The sequence below is a fragment of the Mytilus trossulus genome, chromosome 14 (genome assembly GCF_036588685.1).
Source record: "Mytilus trossulus isolate FHL-02 chromosome 14, PNRI_Mtr1.1.1.hap1, whole genome shotgun sequence".
NCBI classification, from domain to species: domain Eukaryota; kingdom Metazoa; phylum Mollusca; class Bivalvia; order Mytilida; family Mytilidae; genus Mytilus; species Mytilus trossulus.
Window position 1 is genome coordinate 16007965 of NC_086386.1, and position 21570 is coordinate 16029534.

At 31.8% G+C, this 21570-nt stretch overlaps 1 protein-coding gene across 1 annotated transcript; it reads right to left on the reverse strand.

Annotated features, from left to right (window-relative positions):
* Positions 1 to 1570: 1570 nt before the first annotated feature.
* Positions 1571 to 14492, reverse strand: LOC134697513 (BTB/POZ domain-containing protein 2-like). The gene is made up of 4 exons (XM_063559792.1): positions 14402 to 14492; positions 9612 to 9682; positions 6884 to 7146; positions 1571 to 2732 (listed from the first exon to the last, which is right to left on the reverse strand). The coding sequence occupies exons 2-4, from the start codon at positions 9669 to 9671 to the stop codon at positions 1571 to 1573; spliced, it is 1485 nt and encodes a 494-aa protein (XP_063415862.1). The 5' UTR covers positions 9672 to 9682; positions 14402 to 14492.
* Between the last annotated feature and the right edge of the window lie 7078 nt (positions 14493 to 21570).

A 21570-nucleotide genomic window follows, 5' to 3' on the forward strand; every position in this document is an offset into this window, starting at 1 on the left:
AAATGCTAAATTTGTTAGTTTTTGTGTCTTTTAAAACATAAACACTATACGTAATTAATTGCAGGATAAAGACAATAACTGTTTAGTGTCTTTAAATATCAGCTGTATTTGTACTCGGCTCGAAACAGGTGCAGTAGCTCGCTGAAAGCTCGCATACACCTTGTTTCCTAGCCTCGTACAAATACAGCTGATATTTAAAGACACTAAACATTTATTGTCTATTTATCCATTTGTAAACTGTCTCCTGTTTAACAAAGTAGACAACAAGAAATGTCTTAATATTAGATGGATATCACACTTAAGATAGCAGATGATTTCAAGACTTGGAAAATTATCTGGAAATCTTAAGCATTAGACATTTCTGTCATTCAAGAGAATTAAATTATTTGTTAAGGATATCTATTGCACTGATTTATTTTTAGTTTGATGATATATATTCTTAATGTAAACGTATCTTTGATGAATATACTACTGTAATATCAAACCAATTTTCGTTGTCTCTACCGGTATTTGATCACAATACAATAACAATGACTTAGCTTTCTACATAAGATAATGCCTAAACTAAGTCAGAAATAGGACATTTGTTATTCAGTTGTGTGTTGTGTACAAGCTTTTGATTTATTTTTTTGATTAGGTACTTTCCGTTTTGAATTTTCTTTGGATTTTAATATGACGTCTATTTTTTGGACTGAACTAGTACACATGATTATTAAGGGGCCAGATGAAGCCCATCTCATGATGCCGAATTTTCTCGCTTTGTTAAAAATCCGTTGGTAGCCCTGGGACGTGTTTTACTATTTGGTCGGGTTGTTGTCTCTTTGACAAATTTCTCATGTTCATTCTCAATTTTTTAAACCTTGTGCATTTGAAGTACATGATATACAAAACAAAGTATAATATTCACTTTTATATATTTTTTAACCGGACTGGAAGACATCAAGAGGGCATCCATATTCAAAGATTGATTAGTTATTGCATTGGTTGCTTAAATAGGTAGGTTTTGCAATAAAAAAAGCAATCCGGGATGATGGTCGTGGAAACTTAAGACTACCACAGGAAAATGAGGGCACATTGGACATGGACAGACATTTTGCCAGGTCACATACGGATCCCTCAAAGAGTTGTTGCAAGGGTTCTAAACGTGCAAAGAGGGTGGCACTCTCATTACACGAGGCATCGGATTTAACGTCCACGTTCTAACCAGAAGTGGTTGAAAACCTGACACTTCCAGCACAACCAAACGGACGCCCCACTTTGGCAAGCGTTTCACTGCCAGTCGGGAGAAGATAAAGTGATCGTATTTCGTTTCCCAAGTCATCCTTGGTGTAATATTGAAAGAAAAAATAATCAAGTCCACACATTTATATACGAAAAACAAAGGTTTGCGAACACGAATTTAAATTTGGCGAACTTGTGTTCTTGAGAAGCAGATTGATTCATTTGTGTATGATTCACATTTCTTATATAAAAGTATTTGACTTTGTGTTGAAATTTATTTTGATTTTATAATTGTCAAAATACATATAAAAAGTTTTTTGATATTCAGATATATCGATTAAAGTATATTTCAGCAAATTTCCACTACCTCAAAACTTTCCACTAAGTATCCGCCTGTAAGTGACAAGTACAGAGTTGTTTGTTGGGATAACTTGTGTTCATACATCATACCATTCACCAATTGATACGTTTGTGGTAATATCTTGATCATGTGACGGTTTGATCCCCACAAATTATAATTTCTATGAGGAAGGCATGGTTTTATAGAAAATTCTAATTTCTGATTTTCTAAAATGACTTTGTCAACTGGAAGTTTGCAAGCTCTGCCTTCATAGTTTATATTCAATGTGACTTCATCAGTTTTAATATCGCGCCATTCTTCTTCATGAAAGTCAAACATTTTGAATGTTTTAGGAATTTCTTTGTGCACAGTGGTAAAAGTTTTAATATCAACTTCAACATTCCAGTTATTCTGACTTGGTTGTTGGAATTGTGGTTTGATGGTAACAGATTTAATCTTGATTCTTTTGTTTGCTTTCACAGATAAAATTTCAGAACAATCCACATTTATAATGCTACTATTGATATCACATGACCGGTTATTACTTGGGTACACTATATCGTGAATGAGCACCTCCACAACCCTACCTCCTTTTCTCGGGCGTACTCTAAATTTTCCGCATGCAGATGCATTATTCAGACTCTTAATAGCTTTGGAAATCTGAAGTTGCTCTTCGTCTGTTAAAATACTACTTGGTGTTACAACTGACGTAAACTCTTCAAAAGAAAGTAGAGGAATTGCCATAGTAAATAAGATCCCATCTTTAAGAAGAATGGCTCGTCTAGATTTCCCGTCGATTTTGTTTTTGGACTTAGCCAGTTTATGATCTACCCATTTAAGAACTGCACGGACTACATCTACCTCTTGTACACAAAGGGAATCAAGCTTAAGAATATCAACTAAGTCTTCTGATAGGAGCATCAGAAAATCGTCATTTTTTACCACATCGAACGCATTATCGGCTATATATTTGAGTGCATTAGTTCTAAGTTTAGCCATTGTGAAAAACTTTGCATGACTGAAAAGTGTACATGCATTATTAACAGCTAAATTATCTTGTAGATATTTCTCACATTTTGAGATCAACCCGGAGATCTGATACTTCTTCGCGGCATACAATAAAGGAATAACAGAATTTTTGTTAAGCTGCAGAAGATCGGTATATAAATATCTGAAACATACAAAAAAGTAAATTTAACGATACTGAATGTATAGAATAAAAGAATTTAGATCTAATGCCACCTTCACATACATTGATTTTTCTACACTATGAATAAATATTGTGTTCATTAGTACGAAACTCAAAATCATTTAATACAGGTAACACGATGATTAACATATAGTATAAACATATTATTTAAAATCAAACAGTCCTAAAAAAATCAGATTGTACTTAATCACTATTTATTGCGGTTTCTTTTCTTGTTTATTTAATGGATCACACTACCGTTTGCACCTATTGTTTATGGTCCTCTCGATAAACAATCAGAAGGCATATGGGTGTGGTGTTACGGTGATTTTCGAAGAAATCTCAGACAAATCTTATGTTAGGAAGCCCTTAAATAAAGGCAACAGTAGTATACCGCTGTTCAAAACTCATAAATCCATGGACAAAAAACAATATCGGGGTAACAAACTATAACCGAGGGAAACGCATTAAATATAAGAGGAGAACAACGACACAACACTGAAACGCAACAGCACACAGAAACGGACCAAGCAACAGACAAAACACCACGAGAATAACAAATATAACATCAAAACCAAATATATGAATTTGGGATAGACAAGTACCGTGCCACGTCTTGTCTCAAAAATAAGAGAAAACACAAACGACTCAACGTTAAAATGCAACACACACACAGAAACGAACAATATTATAACAATGGCCATCTTCCTGACTTGGTACAGGACACTTTTAAAGGGGAATAAAAGTGGTGGGTTGAACCTGGTTTTATGGCATGCCAAACCTCGCACTTTAATGGCACAGTTAAATATAACATTGAAATGAAAACAAAATATTACAGGACTACAATACAAATAAAAAGGAGAACATATTAGACAAAGAAAAGCAAGATTAATAGATAACAAAAAGCATCAGGTTTAAAATTCAATACGCCAAAAACGCGTCTAGTCCACACGAGACTCACTAGTGACGCCCAGATATAAAAGATCGAAAGTGAAAAAAAATACAAAATTGTACAGCACTGAAGATCAAAAGTTGAAAAGGTTTTGCCAAATACGGCATTGTTTGTATGCCCAGGATAAGAACATGCAATTCACGCTATTGCAAACAGTAAATTTTAACAAATGAATGTGAAAGAGATATACATAATGAAACTGAAGTATTAACCAATTACAGAAAACTAATTACAGAAAACTAAACCCGAATACATAACGCCCAGATATACAAGATCGAAAGTGAAAAAAGTACAAAGTTGTACAGCACTGAAGATCAAAAGTCTTAACATATCTTTAAACCTTTAAACCGTTAAAATATTGCTTTTGATAAAACATTTATTCTGAGGAAACCATTCAATAAAATTGTTTACAATTTCTTGAATTACATGTATAGAATTAAATGCGTGATTTCAAATGGAATTATAACCAAAGGAGCGTTTCATTTCATGTTAATCTACACTTAAAATAATGAGCAAAAAGCAAAATTCAAGCTTAAATAAATGCATGTATGAAGATAGGAAGATCTTAACACACATAACTAGGTGTCCTAAAGTTAGGACGAAAAATCCGATATATCCTTAGTTAACAGAGCTTCGAGAACACGACTTTTGCCATAGGCTTTTTTTCAAGTAATTATCTGTTTTTATAATCCTGGTACCTTTGATAACTAATTACATATCTGCTGTTTGAACAATTAACTCGGATTACAGCGTGAGCCCGAGTATAATTATTACTAGGTACTGAATTTTTAAGGAAAAAGCTCAGTAAAATGAACTAAAATATAAAAATATTAATTATATATAACATATATGCATTCTTTAAAAACAGTGTATATGTATTCAGAATTCCATGGTATAAATCACGTGTTTACGGAACTTCAGCTTGCTTTCCGAATTTGTATTCATTTTCCCATATTAATAATCATTGACTCACTTTCTTGTACTTTACCTTTTGTGCTGGATTAGTTACCAATTCATAATCCGAAAACTAGTGCAAAAAGAAGCACATGTTTGTAGTTAAAAATAATATTGTTGGATTAGATCGAACTAGCTTGGTAAGTATTATATTATATAATTTATATACTACGCGTTAGTAATTTTGACACAGAAACAAATTAAATGTATATAGAGTTAAAAAGTTTGTTTTATCTATCTGGAAATATAATAGAAAAAAAGAAGATTTTAACATGTCATTTTTTGTAGACGAAACGCGGTCTAGCGTATTTACAAAATTTAGTCCTGGTATCTATGATGAGTTTATTGATACCAACATACACAATAACTTGAGGATATTTGGTGCAAACAAAACAGTGCTAAATTATAATCATTTGAGTCTTTTTAAATGTATAATAAATAAAGTGTCTTGTTTTTGTTTTGTTTTATACATAGACAAATCGAAAACCAAAAACTTCAATATAAAGTCTAGCATAGCATAAAGGCTTGTCAAAAGATGGTCTTGGGATATGTCCTGATCCTAAAATAGTTTGGGATTATCACCCTGGACTATAATATGAACGATATGTTGATAAATTATAACGAGTCCGTGCATTGTTAATTGTCTAATTTGGTCATGCATAGTTTGGATATATTTTTTCACGGATGTCAATCAATATATATCGATAAAAATGACCGTGAAAGAATAACTTACGGTGAACAAAAATTGCGATCGGATTGTGAAAGATTTGGAATGCAATTTTCAAAATCTGTAAAAAACTTGCCGAATTTTCGAAAGGTAAAATACATCAGAATAAGGAAAGTAGCGGTCAAAATGATAACAATAATACTTTGCACTACGTTACAGAAAAAGGGAAATATCTTTATGTGTACATTTACTTTTCCTAAGCATTAAACCAAAGCAGCTTTATTATTTAGCTGTACCTATAAATATCTTACATAATTTTCTGTTTGTCTCCCATTAATAGTTATGAACTTGGGATTACAGACGCTACATATACAGTTGCCTTATTTTTAAAGGCATGTTAGACATTTACATCGAATTTGACTCCATCAGTTCATTGCAATAACAAGGCACTATAACAAATGATAATTTTTAAATTATAAATTTTCAACACCTTGACAGTAATTCATCAACTTTATCCGCGTACATAATATTTCTGAACTCACATGACGTCTAGGAGCTTGCAGCTGTTACTTATAATGTTTGAATCGGCATCATTATGTGATAAAACAAATAACTTTTTGAAAAATGTCTTATATAAAAGAGAGGAGAAAGATGACATAGGGACATTCAAACTCAAAGTTAAAAATAGATTGACAATGCCATGCCTATAAAAAGAAAAAGAAAAAAGAGACAGGAAAATATACACAAAACATAACATAAATAATTGAAGACACGTACCCTCACCCTTTAAAAAAACAACAAAAAAACAGACCTAGCGATGATCATAGAGTGGTAGCTCATGCTCCATATTTGACACCGTCGTGTTGCTCATATTGAAAAGCATCCGGTAATAAAATCTAATTCGCTAGGTCAGATTCCGGAAAAGGGCACGTGATTGTAGTTACGACATTAAAAAATGTGAAACGGATATTCGATAATCGTGATAACGGTTAACCAACTCGTCTTAGAGTGGTAGATCACGCTCCATATTTGACACCGTCGGGTTGGTCATTTTAAAAGTATCCAGTAATAAGTCTAACTAGGTAGGTTAGATTCCGGAAAAGGGCACGGGATTGTAGTTACGACATTAAAAACACGTGGAACGGATATGCCCTAATCACGATAACGGTTAACAAACTCGTGAAGAACAATTTAAACATTAATATGATACGATGTTTTTGAAGAGAAAAGAAGTTTGTGATTTCAAAATATAATAACAAATCCTTTTTGTTAAATTTTTTTTCTGTGAAATTTTAATTAGCAATCTGATTTGTTAAAGCTTGGTACAGACGTGTTTACTTTTAAACTGCTTTAAAATTTTCTCGGATACTGATCATGATGGACCACTTCGACACACAGTTTTATTGTTCCATAATTTATTGTAGAAATCATTAAATAGAATATTTTTTCTGACGTTGTCTCATACGATTTTCTTCACGATTTAATCTCAACACTTGACAACCGTTACTTATTCTTTCACAGTGTAACCGGGTTATACTATGTAAAAAGTAGATTTCTTACTTCATCAATCTTCGAAACGAATCCAGTTTAATATCTTCGATCCATATATCGCCTTCTCTTTGTGGAAAGCTACCATAGAACATGGCCTTAAAAACAGGACTTCTCAAAGCAAGGATCATTTTATGAGCTGGAATGCGTGCTATATTTTCACCTTGAAATAAGAAGAACACATCTGCCATTTCCTCTGTCAGACATATCTGGTCCAATTTTCCAGTTATGGTGTCAATACTTTCTTCTTTTATGTGACATTCTTCAAAGGCATCCTACCGAAGAAAAAAACATATATTATAATTCAAATATCACCCAAGACGTTGTTTTTGAATCCTGTTTCATTGTCTCATTAACTAAAAACAAACGACACGTTTAACTCACCTCTTCAGTATACATCAATAGTGGAGTATTTACGAAAGGTAAGATAACGACAGATAGAAAATTATACTTAAAAATTCGACTAAATTTAAAAGAGGGACGAAAGATACCAATTGGACAGTCAAACTCAGAAATCTAAAACAAACTGACAACATTTGAAACATTTCCAATCATCTTTCTACAAAGGTGGAATAAGAGTTAATACAAAGAGAAGCGAAAGATACCAGAGAGACATTCAAACTTTTAGATAGAAAATAAACTAACAACATGATGACTAAAAAAAAAACCCAGACAAATAAGAGTATACAAGACAGAAAAATAGAAAACTGAAGAGTACGAAACAAGAACCCACTAAAACGTTGGGTTGATATCAGGTGTTTCGGATGGGTAAACAGCTCCTGGGCCACATGTTGCACCCATCGTGTTACTCGTGTTATTACAAAATAGTCTAGTTCGGTAGGTCACATTAAAAAAAAATGGTGATGAAATATTTGATACAACATAGTTTTGTGACACAAAATGACTGTGGTTAAAGAACAGAAAAAATTGAAATTGAACATTTACCTATTTGATATGGGCCAATATCCAAGTACATTGCTAGAATACGCATATCAAACAACCCAGAGATTCAATACTTCTTTCTGTTCAAAGGAAAATAATGTAAATCTAAAATTAGTTATGGTTTAAGCCGAGAGTCCTTAAGTAGATATGCAGTTATACTAATTTTAAAATTATTATTATCAAATAAAATTAATAGAATTCAGATAAATCTGTCACTCCAATGATTGACAAATACCAAATGGTGTGTTTTTCTTAATAAAAGGTGAATATAATTTAAAACGTTTAGTGGTAACAAACTTTTCCTGTAAACAAAACTTTGAACTTTTTGAAACTAAGAATTTTCTTATCCCAGGCATAGATTACCTAACCGAATTTGGCACAAGTTTTTGGAATTTTGGATCCTCAATGCTCTTCAACTTTGTACTAGCTTGGCTTTATAAATATTTTGATAATGAGCGTCATTGATGAGTCTTATGTAGACGAAACGCGCGTCTGGCGTACTAAATTATAATCCTGGTAACTTTGATAACTATTTACAATGAATAGTAAATGTCTACAGTAAACTATATAATACAACTCCTATATAGCTTTTAATCATCACCACTTAGAAAACTGAAAAATTTCAAGTATTTTTGTCACCCTTATTATAATTGTCATATAAGACATTAACCATATGCTTAGTAAACCGATACAGGTGAAAAGTATTTATTAAAATTTAATGTTTTCAAACTTTATGTATATAATAAACCATTGCTGAAGAAAGAAATATAACTCAAACACATTAAAGATACCACTTTTGGATATTAAAAAGGGCGATAACCAACAACGGGAAGGGGAAAAATCGTGAAAACTGAACTTGAATGTATATGTACCAAGAGTTAAATTAAGGATTTAAGGGGAAAGTTGATACCTTTATATTATTTAAAATATCCAAATGAAAAAAAGTACTTGGTAGGCTTAAATATATATAGTTATAGTAATGTGCTGTCTAAACTTCAATTTTTATTCAAAAGGTAGAAAAGATGCTTAGTTTTCTAGTTTGAATTGTTTTACATTGTCTTATCGGGGCCTTTTATAGCTGACTATGCGGTATGGGCTTTCCTCATTGTTGAAGGGCGTACGATGACCTATAGTTGTTAATGTCTGTGTCATTTTGGTCTATTGTGGATAGTTGTCTCATTGACAATCACACCACATCTTTTTTATATTGTCTAATTTAAAACTGAAATTAACACAAACTTATTTCTGAAGATGTATAATTTAAAAATGTATTCTGTTTGTATTATGAACTATGTTGTAATTAATATTGTGTATAATATGCTCCTGTTACGTAGTCCTCTGCGGCTGAGTTTTTTTTAAATAGATTTCAAAATATAGAAACACATTCGTTTCAAAGTTGACATCGCAATGATGAGTGTGGTAACGTTTTTTCAAGAAGACTACGACTGACGATGGACGTCAAGTGATGAGCAAAGCAAAAAACAAAAACAAAAACGATGAGCCTAAAACTAATCATGCATTCAATAAAAGCAAAAACCCATCTTTTTATTGTTTTTCTATTTTTTATGACAAACGCTGAAAGAACAATGGGATATTCCTAATTTACTTTGTTATTTCGTTTTCAGCTTTGATTACATGGGTCTGTTGTAATACAATTTAGAATATTTTGATAGCATGGCATTGCAACAACAAATTTTAGAATTGACTTTCACTCAAATCAGGAAAATTCTTAATAGTCACTGGTCATTATTAGTCTCCAAAGCAACCCACCCTCCCAATATACTAGAACTGAATATACCGAAACTGGTGCACGACTTTGCCGTTGTGTCTGTTGCTGGTTTAATCTTCTTACTGCCATAACAGTCAATTCTACAAAATAATAAACCAGAAATTCAATGCCAATTTTAAATGATGAGTCTAATGTAGACGAAACGCGCGTATGGCTTATTAAATTATAATGATGGTACCTTTGATAACTATTTACACCACTGGGTCGATGCCACTGCTGGTGGAATTTTCGTCCCCAAGGGTATCACCAGCCTAATAGTCAGCACTTCGGTGTTGACATGCAAATCAATTATATGGTCATTTTTATATATTTCCTGATACAAAACTTTGAGTTTAAAAAAACTAAGGATTTTCTTATCCTAGGAATAGATTACCTCAGCTAATTTGTGCACAACCTTTTGCAATTTGGATCCTGAATGCTCTTCAACTTTGTACTTAATTTGCTTTACAACTGTTTTGATCTGAGCGTCACTGAAGAGTCTTATGTAGTCGAAACGCGTGTCTGGCGTATTAAATTATAATCCTGGTACCTTTGATTACTACTAGTATTTAATTTCGTATCTATAATTTCATTCTAAATATCACTCACGTCTAGATAATTTTAGAACTTAAATGAGATCGTTGGTGTATAAATATTAAAGTTTATCGATGAAAGCTGCTGGAATTGCACATTTATCGGTGTTAATCATGTACGATATTTTCCAAAATGGAGAAATATCGTTACACATGAGTTACAATGGTGGAATCTGTTTTTCTGATGAGTTTTATCCTTCCTTTTCAAAGATTTGAGGAAAGTTGTGTACTTTTGATGTGACGTTATCAGGTATGGTCGCTTTTTTCACGTCACAATAAAAATATTCAGAAGAAAACAAGAAAACTTAGCGTCACAATGAATTTTCAACAAATTATTTGCCTAGAACAGATTTTTTTACTAGTGAGGAGAAACATTTTTCTCACCCGGTCAGGAAATTTAATAAAAGCAAACAAAATAGAGAAAGTTAAATAACAGGAGAATGGTATTTTTCTTTATCATCATGTCCTTTTTCATCAGCCAGTTGTACAAATGATATGAATTGTCAAGCAATGGGAATACCCATTTACAAATGTCACCTAATTTGTTTTTACTCTGTGCTCAGTCCAACAGACTGGATTTTCTTCGCCAGTTCTGAGACAGATAAAATCATTGTGGAAAAGCATCCAAAATTGTGTTTCGCTTTGCTTATTAGAAGTCAATATGCATAATCTCTGCCACAAAAAGAAAGTTTGTTTTTTTAGGGTAGATATCGCAAATTATTTCCCACACAACTTCCTAACACTGTTCATCTTTTGCTGGTAAAAGTGCGTAAGTTAGAGGTACGTAGTTTCTATTTTTACATCCTTATGAATAGTTCTCAAAGGTACCAGGATAATAATTATGTACGCCAGACGCGCGTTTCGTCTACATAAAACTCATCAGTGACGCTCATACTACCCTCGAAATTGTACACAAGAAACTAAAAGTATATTATACAAGACTAACAAAGGCTAGGTTGTTATCAAAAGTACCAGGATTATAATTAAGTACGCCAGACGCGCGTTTCGTCTACATAAAACTCATCAGTGACGCTCATATAAAAAAATGTATAAAGCCAAACAAATACAAAGTTGAAGAACAGTATATAACTGATAAATGTATTTCGGACGTGTTCCATCTTAAATATTGCAGTTATCACTATAAAAAAGATGTCCACAACAGACCAAAATGACACAGATAATATTAAATATAGGTCACCGTACGGCCTTCAACAATGAGCAAAGCCCATACCGCATAGTCAGCTATAAAAGGCCCCGATAAGGCAGTGTAAACCAATTCAAACGAGAAAATTAACGGCCTTACTTATATAAAAAAAAAATGAACGAAAAAAAAATATGTAACACATGAACAAACGACAACCACTAAATTACAGGCTCCTGACTTGGGCAAGGCACATACACAAATAATGTGGCGGGGTGAAACATGTTAGCGGGATCCCAACCCTTTCCTAACTTGGGACAGAGGTATAACAGTACAACATAAGAACGAATTATAAAAATCAGTGGAAAAAGGCTTAAATCATCAGATGGACAAAAATACAAGTGGACATAGCCGGGTACTTTAATATACATCCCGACACAAAAAGACACCATGAACAGATCTGAGAGAACTCGCAGTTATCTGACAGCTAGTTCAAAGCCTCCAACAACTAATCGAAAATCATGCATCTAAGACTAAACTTAGACCTTCCAATATGTATGACCAGTATCAACTTATCTATATCAAACTGTAAATGCAATTATGGTCAAATATAAAATCGGTGCAAATGAAAAAATGGATTTTTTTTTTAAATCGTCGCAAATAAAGGCAACAGTAGTATACCGCTGTTCAAAACTCATAAATCCATGGACAAAAAACAAAATCGGGATAACAAACTAAAACCGAGGGAAACGCATTAAATATAAGGGAGAACAACAACACCACTGCAATGTTACACACACAGAGACGGACCAAGCATCAATGTCATACGCCTATTTTTTAATATCACAAGAGCCATAACCTCTGAAAATGACAATTATCAATATTGAAATCGACATCCATTTTGTTCTTAATAAACACATATTTAAAATCTTAAAAGCTTTGGTTGAACGCTCCATGAGTTAAACCACGCACACGACTGGAAGCACCAATTTCTATCATTAAAAAATCACAACCCTTAAAAGAGAATGTGAAAATCGTTAATATCAAATTTGATCTCCATTTTGTAATCAGTGAATCAGTAAAAATATTTTAAAATATGAAAAGCTTTGGTTAAACAGTTGATGATGTTAAGCACGGACAGGACTGAAAAAATCATCTTCAATCGTTTAGGAACTCGTGAACGATGAAAGTGAAAATTGTCAATAATGAACTTGAACTCCACTTTGTCATCAGTAACAGCATATTAGATGTTTAAAAAACGTTTAGATGAAAAGTTAATGCACGGACACTGTTTGACAGCCGCCCGCCGTACATCTCTATACCAGAAACTGGTTTTTCCTTTTGAAATCCTGTTGAAATAATCTACTTCCCATAGGTTTATGTGATTTTGGTAATCCGTGTATGAAGAAAGATTTCGACAGCCAACTGGGTACATTAGTTAAATGTTCAACAATACAGGTGCAACATATGTAACAGGATCAGCTTAACATTAAGGAGATCGGGCAATCGCCATTTGCATGGATTCGTTTTACTCAGTCGTTAGTTTCTCATATTGTGTTTGCATACTGCTATTTTTTTCATGATATATTTGTTTCTTGCAATGGCATTGTCAGTATGTTTTCGACTTACAAGTTTGAATACTCCTTTGGAATCTTTCGCCTCTCTTTTATAGGGGCATGGTGTAACTTGGTGTACTCATGTATATACTGGCAATACCATTTATTCATCAGATAGGTAGTTCTAAAAGAAAGCTAATGAAGTTTTTTCGCAAATTCTTGAAGAAATAGGCTCTTGTTAATGTTAAAATGACATTAGGAGTAGAAAACGTTTAATGCGACAAGTAATAAGAACTTATTGTTTATTCCTTCGTATTATTGAACACAACCTTCTCTGCAATTAGAGAAAATGGTTCAAAAGAGCTAGTTAATTTGGGGAAACATGCGTACACATAAATACAGATTTTACATGTTATTATATTTTGTGCTAATTATTTATGTTCTCTATATGTATCTTATGTTCTTTACCCATAGGTCTTTTGGCAGATACCAAATTTATAATACTTCCTTTCACTGTCAGGGACCCACAACCTTATAAAAGTACTTATCTGTCAAACTTTTCCAAGATGGTGACCCCTGAGGTAAAATATTGATTTAATGCTTTCTTGTACTCTATTAAAGGTAACCACAACCAATATAGACTTGTTGGTGACCTTCTGCTGTTGTTTTTTTATTTTGGTCGGGTTGTTGTCTCTTTGACACATTCCCCATTTCCATTCTCAATTTTACCAGTACTATACTGTCTAATTAAATATATCATTACTGTCTTGTATGGTGGGTAGTCTCACTTGTTTTGTATATGTCAAGTCTTAAGTGAATTATATCAAATGATCGTTTTTCAAATATTCAATAAAAAGATTAATTTAATTTTAGAATCGTGCAACAGCTGTTCTGGAAAATATAATAAATAATCCGACAAATGTTGTTTTGATTGTACTACAAAAATCATCAAATAATCATTGAAATATTTCTTACATTGTATTGATGTCATCTCGTTATTAATCAATAAAAAAGATTTATATAAAATAGGGGGGGGGGAGGAATTCGATAGGGGACCTTATTCCGAAATCACGGTCTTAAAAGCATGCAATCTCGAGGTCCCGAATTCAAAAAGTCCCGACATCCCGAACATCGTAAAAATAAATCCTGGATCTCAAAAGGGTCAATCTCGAAATCCCGAGTTTAAGAACCCCTGATCCCAACGTCCCGGAAGAGGTCCAGTCCCCTCATAAAATCAGATAAACTATACAAGATATATTGTGGGATATTGTCGACTGTGAGTCATTGCCATTTCACACTGTTAAAAAAGATCTTGAAATATGTCAAATACCCGTATATAAAAATATGTATAAAAATATATTTAGATTAAAGTTATTTAATGAACTTCCTGTTCATGAAAATCGATTTTTCGCCTTAGTGTCTGTATATGACTTTCTGAAAATGTTTAATGGGTCAAACGTTGGAATAAAAAACCTAATAATATATTTCATGTGTAAATGTACAAAGTCTGCACAAATAAGCTTTACTCACAATGTTGTTTTTTCTCTTCAAATGAAAGTAAAAAAACTAGCAAGTTGATGTCGTAGTCCGTGTCTGTGAATATATCAGATCACGTGATGTGGGAAATGAAAGATGGGTCAATATGAAAATGACGTCATATGATGGTATGGTATTCTAAAACGATAATTGATAATTTCTGAGAACTTTTTAAAGGAGAATCAATAAAAATACTCGTGTATGTAAAATTTTCAAGGAATTAAATATAGTTTTGACCAAAAATGAATATATAAATATTTTTCGGTTATAATTATTTACATAAATTAATATTATAATATAATAAATATTATAACTGTAATACCAATAGAAAGATACTGTTTGCATGGGCCATCATATGGTTTATTCACATTTCTCCAACATTTGATACTAAGACTGCAACAACATTATAATAAGGAGGTGGTTTTAGGGACTCACATTTTGGTATTCACCTGCAATTCACCTTAACTAAAATAGTATAAAACGGGGCATTCTTTTATATAGATAAAAATATGATCAAGACATATTTATTTTATTTTTTACAATAATTGTTTTTTTTTATATAGTTTTGGTTGAATATATAACCAGAAATGTTACAAATTTGAAAAAAAAAAGTTATTCAACAAAATAAATCTATAAATAAATAGCAAACTTCAAACATGTCTTTTTCAACTTTGAAAATTCATAAAAATAAATCAGATTAAAAAAAGATAAAAAAATTATCAAAAATAATATAAAAAATCAAAATGTTCACTGACTTTCAAATTTTATAATTTATCATATTTTATTGACACTTTTAGTATTTGTTTTATGTATATATTCTAATTTTAAAAAAAACCGTGAAACAAAGAAGGTTTATGTTGAAACATGTATGTATATAATCATGGAAAGGCTGCTGATATATATATCATCTACCGGGTCATTCTGTCTTTATATCATCCTACCAGCAACATTGCCTTTATACGAACTGAAGTCAATGTTCTTAACATCTTGTTAAGGCATATGGAATAGTCAGTCGAAGATATCTTAGTTAAAGAAAAAAAGATTAAATACGAATTGGGTATATAAAAACGTAGGGAAATTAACCGTAGGAACTTACTGGTTGAATTTGGAGCTACAATCGTTTTCCGTTTGTCCAACAAGCTTTTGACAATTATTGCAAGCCGTCTAAGAAAATTAGATATATTACATTTTTTATATTAAGCAGATTCTAATTCTCTCAGCACACAAGATTTTTATTAATAATCACGATAACAAAATCGTAATAAATTATTCATTATTAAGAAAATAGAGGGAAAAAGATGAATACCAATTTAAATTATTTATATCGACTTTAAAATCGACGTTTTTCAATTATATATAAAAGCCAATTTAAAATAAGCAAAACATAGTTTGGCAATATTTAACAATTCATTTGAAAACATTATTTTAACCCTTTAAATAGTTTTATAGTTAAGAACTGAGACAGGTGAAGTAAGTTAAATATCAATATGCCAGTCCTTAAGAGGAACCCTTAGTCCCTAATGATGTTTAGTCTAATAATCGAATGTTGGAGAAATCTGAAACATGCTAATCATCTGTTATGTCTGCTTTGACTGACTTACAGTGATGAAGCATCGGATTTTGTTAAAATAATATACAATAAAGGTGTTTTACACTCAAACGCTTGTCCTTCCATTCAAACGTGCCCGACAGCACACATGTCAAATCCTCAAAATGCGCTTGGTCGACGTCAATAGAATCCAAACATGTCTATGAGTATATACAAAAGAAAATGGGATATGATTGCCAATGAGACAACTCTTCACAATAGACACAGACATTATTAACTATAGCTCACCGTACCGCCTAAAGGCCTGAAATAACAAATGTAAAACGATTCAAATGAAAACAAACAACAAATATAATTTGCCTAATTTATGTACAGTTTATTTTATGAATTAGATTGTTTTTGACACTGAAATATGTGACTTCACCTACGTCCAATAATGTCCAACTACACCTAACGTGTTAACTGAAATCGCTTTCATGTTCATGATTTTGAAACATATCAAGACAGTAAAAGTTAAGGAACAGATCTTGTTTCATACGTAAATTGCTGTTTAAATAATGAAAAGAAACATGTTATCAATTAACACAAAATTACCTCAAGGCCTAGGGATTGTATCCGTAAATATTTAGTTGTGAAGGAACTCCTAGTTGAGATTTGTTTCTGATAATCTGTTATTTGTTTAAAACCAAGTCCATTTTCTTTGTTTTTAGTGTATTTTAAATAGAAAGGATCGACTACTTGTATATGGCAATTTTAAAAGAGATAAATGTGGTACGTCAGTCATTTCGATAGATTTGTTTCAATAGCATCTACATATTGAGTTTCTCATACTGAGTGTACATAGGTTGTATTATAAAAAACGGAAATTCGTGATGCTCATTAAATGAATAAAACAAGGTGAAAATCAAGGTTTATTGTGTCTCTCCTTTTGTGATAAAATATTCATTTGAGTAAAAATGATTAATTCTCATCTTATCATGAACTGTAAACTCTGCACGGTTCACGTCTTTAGACATTTTTGACTATCGGAGTTACACCTTGAGTTTTTACTGAAGCTACTGCTGAGCATTGAAAAAAAAAGTAAAATCACAAAAATTCTGAACTTCGCGTATAATTCAATCCGAAAGTTCTTAATCACATAGTAAAATAAAATGACAAATCACATCAAACGAATGAACAACAACTGTTATATTCCTGACTTGGAAGTAATTTTTCAAATGTTGAAAATGGTGGATTGAACCTGGTTTTATAGCGCTTAACCTCTCTAATTTAATTTATACAAAATTATCAGAAAGGATCCTGAATATGTTTAAATTTCATTTGTTCCTTGTTTGCATTGTGTTTTGTTAATATTTTTTATGATAAATTTATTTCTGTTTGACGTGATGATATTTTAATCTTATTTTAATTGTCTGTTGTTTTTTACTGAATCTTTTCTTTGGTAATCTGTTATGTAATAGGGAAATCTGTGTTAACACCTGAGTAAACATCCGACCTCATATCGTATTAAAAATTTCTTTGACCTAACATAAACCATCCTGATGTATCAATAATAAATGTGTCAGTGAGCAAAATCCTCAAAGTCACACACAATGAGTTCATAGTAATTTCATAGTAATTTAAATATTTTAATTACCCCTGATTTCTTTCAGAACGCACCATTTGAACTCATGATATATAACATTAAGGATTAAGTGTTCAAATTATAATCAACCTAAGTTTTTCTACTATAACTAGTACGTAAATACCTGGGAAATGTTGTGAAGCAATGCTATTGGTATCCATGTTTGAATTAAACATAAATCATAGTTATAATAACTTTTATTTATATATAAATATACATCACAATCATAATCCTTGAGGAACCTACTCAGCTAAAATATTAAATGTTTTGCTCCATGACTAAACCAAGAGCCTAGCTATGTGCATACTGAAAAGTAGCAAAGTATAAACCCCTGGCTGGACATCATTCCATCCAATTGGAACGATGGTTTAAAAATGAATGCATGAGGCTATCAGGGATCCTATGAGGCTATCATGTCTATGAGGCTATGAGGAAGCCTATAATGAGACAATGAGGAAGCATATAAAGAGGAAGTCTAGTAGTGTTGATGTTGAAATAGTGTTGGAATTAATTTGTATGAAATTTGACAGTTCATCCTCAGAAATTCTTGGGGGATGAGTAAAACTTTTGAAACAACCACTGGTAAAATTTCATAAATGTCCATAAGACAGATGGTAACAGCTCAGTGTCCTCAAGGATTATGATAGGTTTTGTTAAAAAGTAAACTTCTTAAAAAAAATCAACTGTTGACCATCACTTAATAGTGTAATCTGTAGAAGTATACTGCAACATACATGTTAGTATCATACAGTATGTTACAGTATGAACATGATAATGGAAACGTATGATCAGAGGACTTATTATGTAACTGGGGTGAATAAATGAATTTTATTTCTCATTAACTTCACATTTCACAGTCAAAGGTCACAGAGGAAAATTTGTGAGGTAATTTTAATGACACTTTTGGGAAGAGGGGTTGCTTATTTCCACGTAGTTGACAAGTCTGATCAATAACATACAGAAATACAGAATAATAACTATGGTTAATTCTAACAGTCTTTAGTTTTCTATTGTTAGCTTGTGGTTGTATGCTTGTGTATTTTTTTACTATGGCGTTGTCAGTTTGTTTTCGACTTGTATGTTTCAATATAAGTTTGATAACTTTTGCCTCTTTTTTGAAAGCAAGTCCATGAAGCCTTAATATAGAAAATAAATTTAAAATCAACAATTTTCTTTAATAAAACAATACAACTTCAGTACTAATTGCTGCTTGTTTAAGTATATTTTAAAATATAAACATGTTTTCGTTAAATAAGTAACACATAATGATTTTAATATATATCGATTCCTCCCAAAATATTTTTTAATAACAGAAGTACAACTTTCTAACTTCTTCAGAAAAGTAGTCGTATCGAGAAACTTAGTACAGAGTTTTAGATAAAATCGTATTTTTACGAGTTTCTTATAAAAAAATCAAATACGAATAAATTTGTACTCAGGTAATCCCAATACAAAAACATATTATTTGAAAAGGATGAGGTTGTAGCAAATCATAAGTCCTTCATGATTTCAAGAAATATTACATTGAACAGCAAACCTTAAGACTTACTTTGTTTATATTCGATACCTATGCATCACAAAAAATCAGTACAAACAACGATTCATTGCCGACTAAACTGCACGTTCTAGAAGGAACTGTCAATTTGATTGACAATAATCCAGTCCGCAGTGAAGGGGATTTTCAAAGTTTATTCACTTAGCGATATTAACCATATATGTATTCTAAACAAATGATGAAAAAATTCTTGATTATTTTAAATCTCGATCTGTCATTGAAATCAACGCTATTCAAATGTTTGATTTTTCAACCTTGTACACCACCATGAACTATTTGAAAATGAGAAATCGTTAAAAGAAATGGTCTACAATGTTTTTCACTCTAAATATGGTAGCATACACAACACAGGTGAAAAGATATCAGAATGCTACAGTTTCCATTTTATTTTATCATATTTGTTGAATAGGGAGGGACTTTTTCCAAAAAAAAAATATTTGTGTTCCAAATCCAGAAGATAAAGAAACCAAATTATTAAATTCACATTCAGACAAAATGATGATATCCTTTCCATTATTGCTTTTTTCTGATGTCAGTACCAGAATCTTTGACAAATGAAACGATTTTATAATTTCCCCCACATCCATAGCATTATCCCAACTTCACTTACATATGCCAAATATATTTCCAAACTAATTCGGTATTCAAGGAATTGCGGCTGCTAACAAAACTTAATATATCTTCATCAGTGTCTGAGTAGAAAGTTGATAAAACAGGCATGGTGTTCTCGAGGCTATCTTAGGATTAGGTCATGTCCTAAAACCATCTTAGGACAAGTCTTTGTCATAAGTTGTGTTCTCGAAGCTCTTTGAACTTAGGATAAATCGCATTTTCGTCCTAACTTTAGGAAATATAATTATGTGTCTTATGACCGTCCTATCTTTATCCTAACTTAATAAAGATTAAATTTCGCTTTTTGATAAATATTTTACGTGAAAATGAACACGAAATGAAACGGACAACGGTTTATACCAGGGGTGGTCTTAGGATTAGGATGTGTCTTAAGTCTATCTTATGACAAGTCTGTGTCCTAAGTCTTGTTTTCGAAGCTCTCTTAACTCATGGTTTATCTCATTTTTCGTCCTAACTTTAGGACACGCAATAAGGTGTCTTAAGAGCATCCTATCTTCATCGTAGTTTAGTGAAGATTGGATTTCGCTTTTTGCTCATTATTTTACGTGAAAATGAACATGAAATGAAACGCACCACCGGTTGTTAACTCGTATGTAAAAAAATTGTGCATGATTTTAAACTTTGAACTTCGTGTATCACGATACGATTACACTATAAATTTAATTCTCATTTCAAAACCAATTGTTTACCAGTTTAAATAACATTTTTTTTTATATAACTACATTGTTAATTATGCATTTATTTTTTAAATGTTTTTAAAAAGTTCGTAAACAATCTAATTATTATAAATAATTTCGTTATTAATAAATGTTTTATCAACAAATATCTTTAACGATTTAAAATTTCGACTTAGGATATGTTTAGGATGTCCTAACATAAGATTCGTCTGAGATAGCTTCGAGACACAACATAAGAGTGTCCTAAGTTGATCCTAAAATTGTTCTAAGATGTGTCTAAGGACGAATCTTAGGATACTTTCGAGAACACCATCCCTGGTATATAAAGAAAAAGTGCATGATTATAAACTTTGATGTTTCACGATACGATGACATTACACATTCAATTCTCATTTCAGTTTAAAGTCGATCTTTTTTTTTGTATATAATTTCATAATCATGATAATTACAAGTTTTCTTATTTAATGAAATGGTCGTTTGGTAAAGCTGAATGTAGAGACATTTGCTGCAACTAATTTAAAGCCTTCTTCTCTAATAAGAAAGGTAAATATGCTAGATATACTTACTGGAGGTGTGATGAGATGATTGAAGCTGTTAAGTTTTTCCTTGATAATATTTATGTACCTTTCAGCAAAAAAGTTTATCGACAGGTTGTAGGTATCCCCATGGGCACTTAATGTGCCCCTTTAATAGCATACTTGTTTGTGTACTGTTACGAATCACAGTTTATGACTGAACTCAGTAAAGACCCGTCGAAACTGCATTTGCTTGATAAATTCAACAACACTTACCGTTATCTTGATGATATTTATTCGTTAAATAATCAAGAATGTTCTCAATATACTGCTGACATTTACCCCAAGGAACTTACTTTAAATAAATCATATTTAATCGGTAATAACTGTCCTTAAAATTTCATAGATTTAGATATTTCGGTATAAACGGGAAACTCCACACTAGAATTTACGACAAAAGAGACGATTTTTCGTTCCCTGTTGTTAATTTTCATTTTAGATGGCGATGTTCCTTTGGCACCAACTTACGGTGTTCATATTTCACAACTTGTTCGCTATGCTCGTGTCTGTCGTGACGTTTTTTTATTTTAACGAACGTAACCTATGTATT

Bases quoted from the DNA above. Each gene is read 5' to 3' on its own strand.
- LOC134697513 (XM_063559792.1), bottom strand. From the start codon at position 9,671: ATGGCAGTAAGAAGATTAAACCAGCAACAGACACAACGGCAAAGTCGT. The intron at 7,147-9,611 runs GTATATTCAGTT...TTTCTTCGGTAG, and splicing joins AAAGTCGTGCACCAGTTTCG to GATGCCTTTGAAGAATGTCA. The intron at 2,733-6,883 runs GTAAGAAATCTA...TGTATGTTTCAG, and splicing joins TCGTTTCGAAGATTGATGAA to ATATTTATATACCGATCTTC.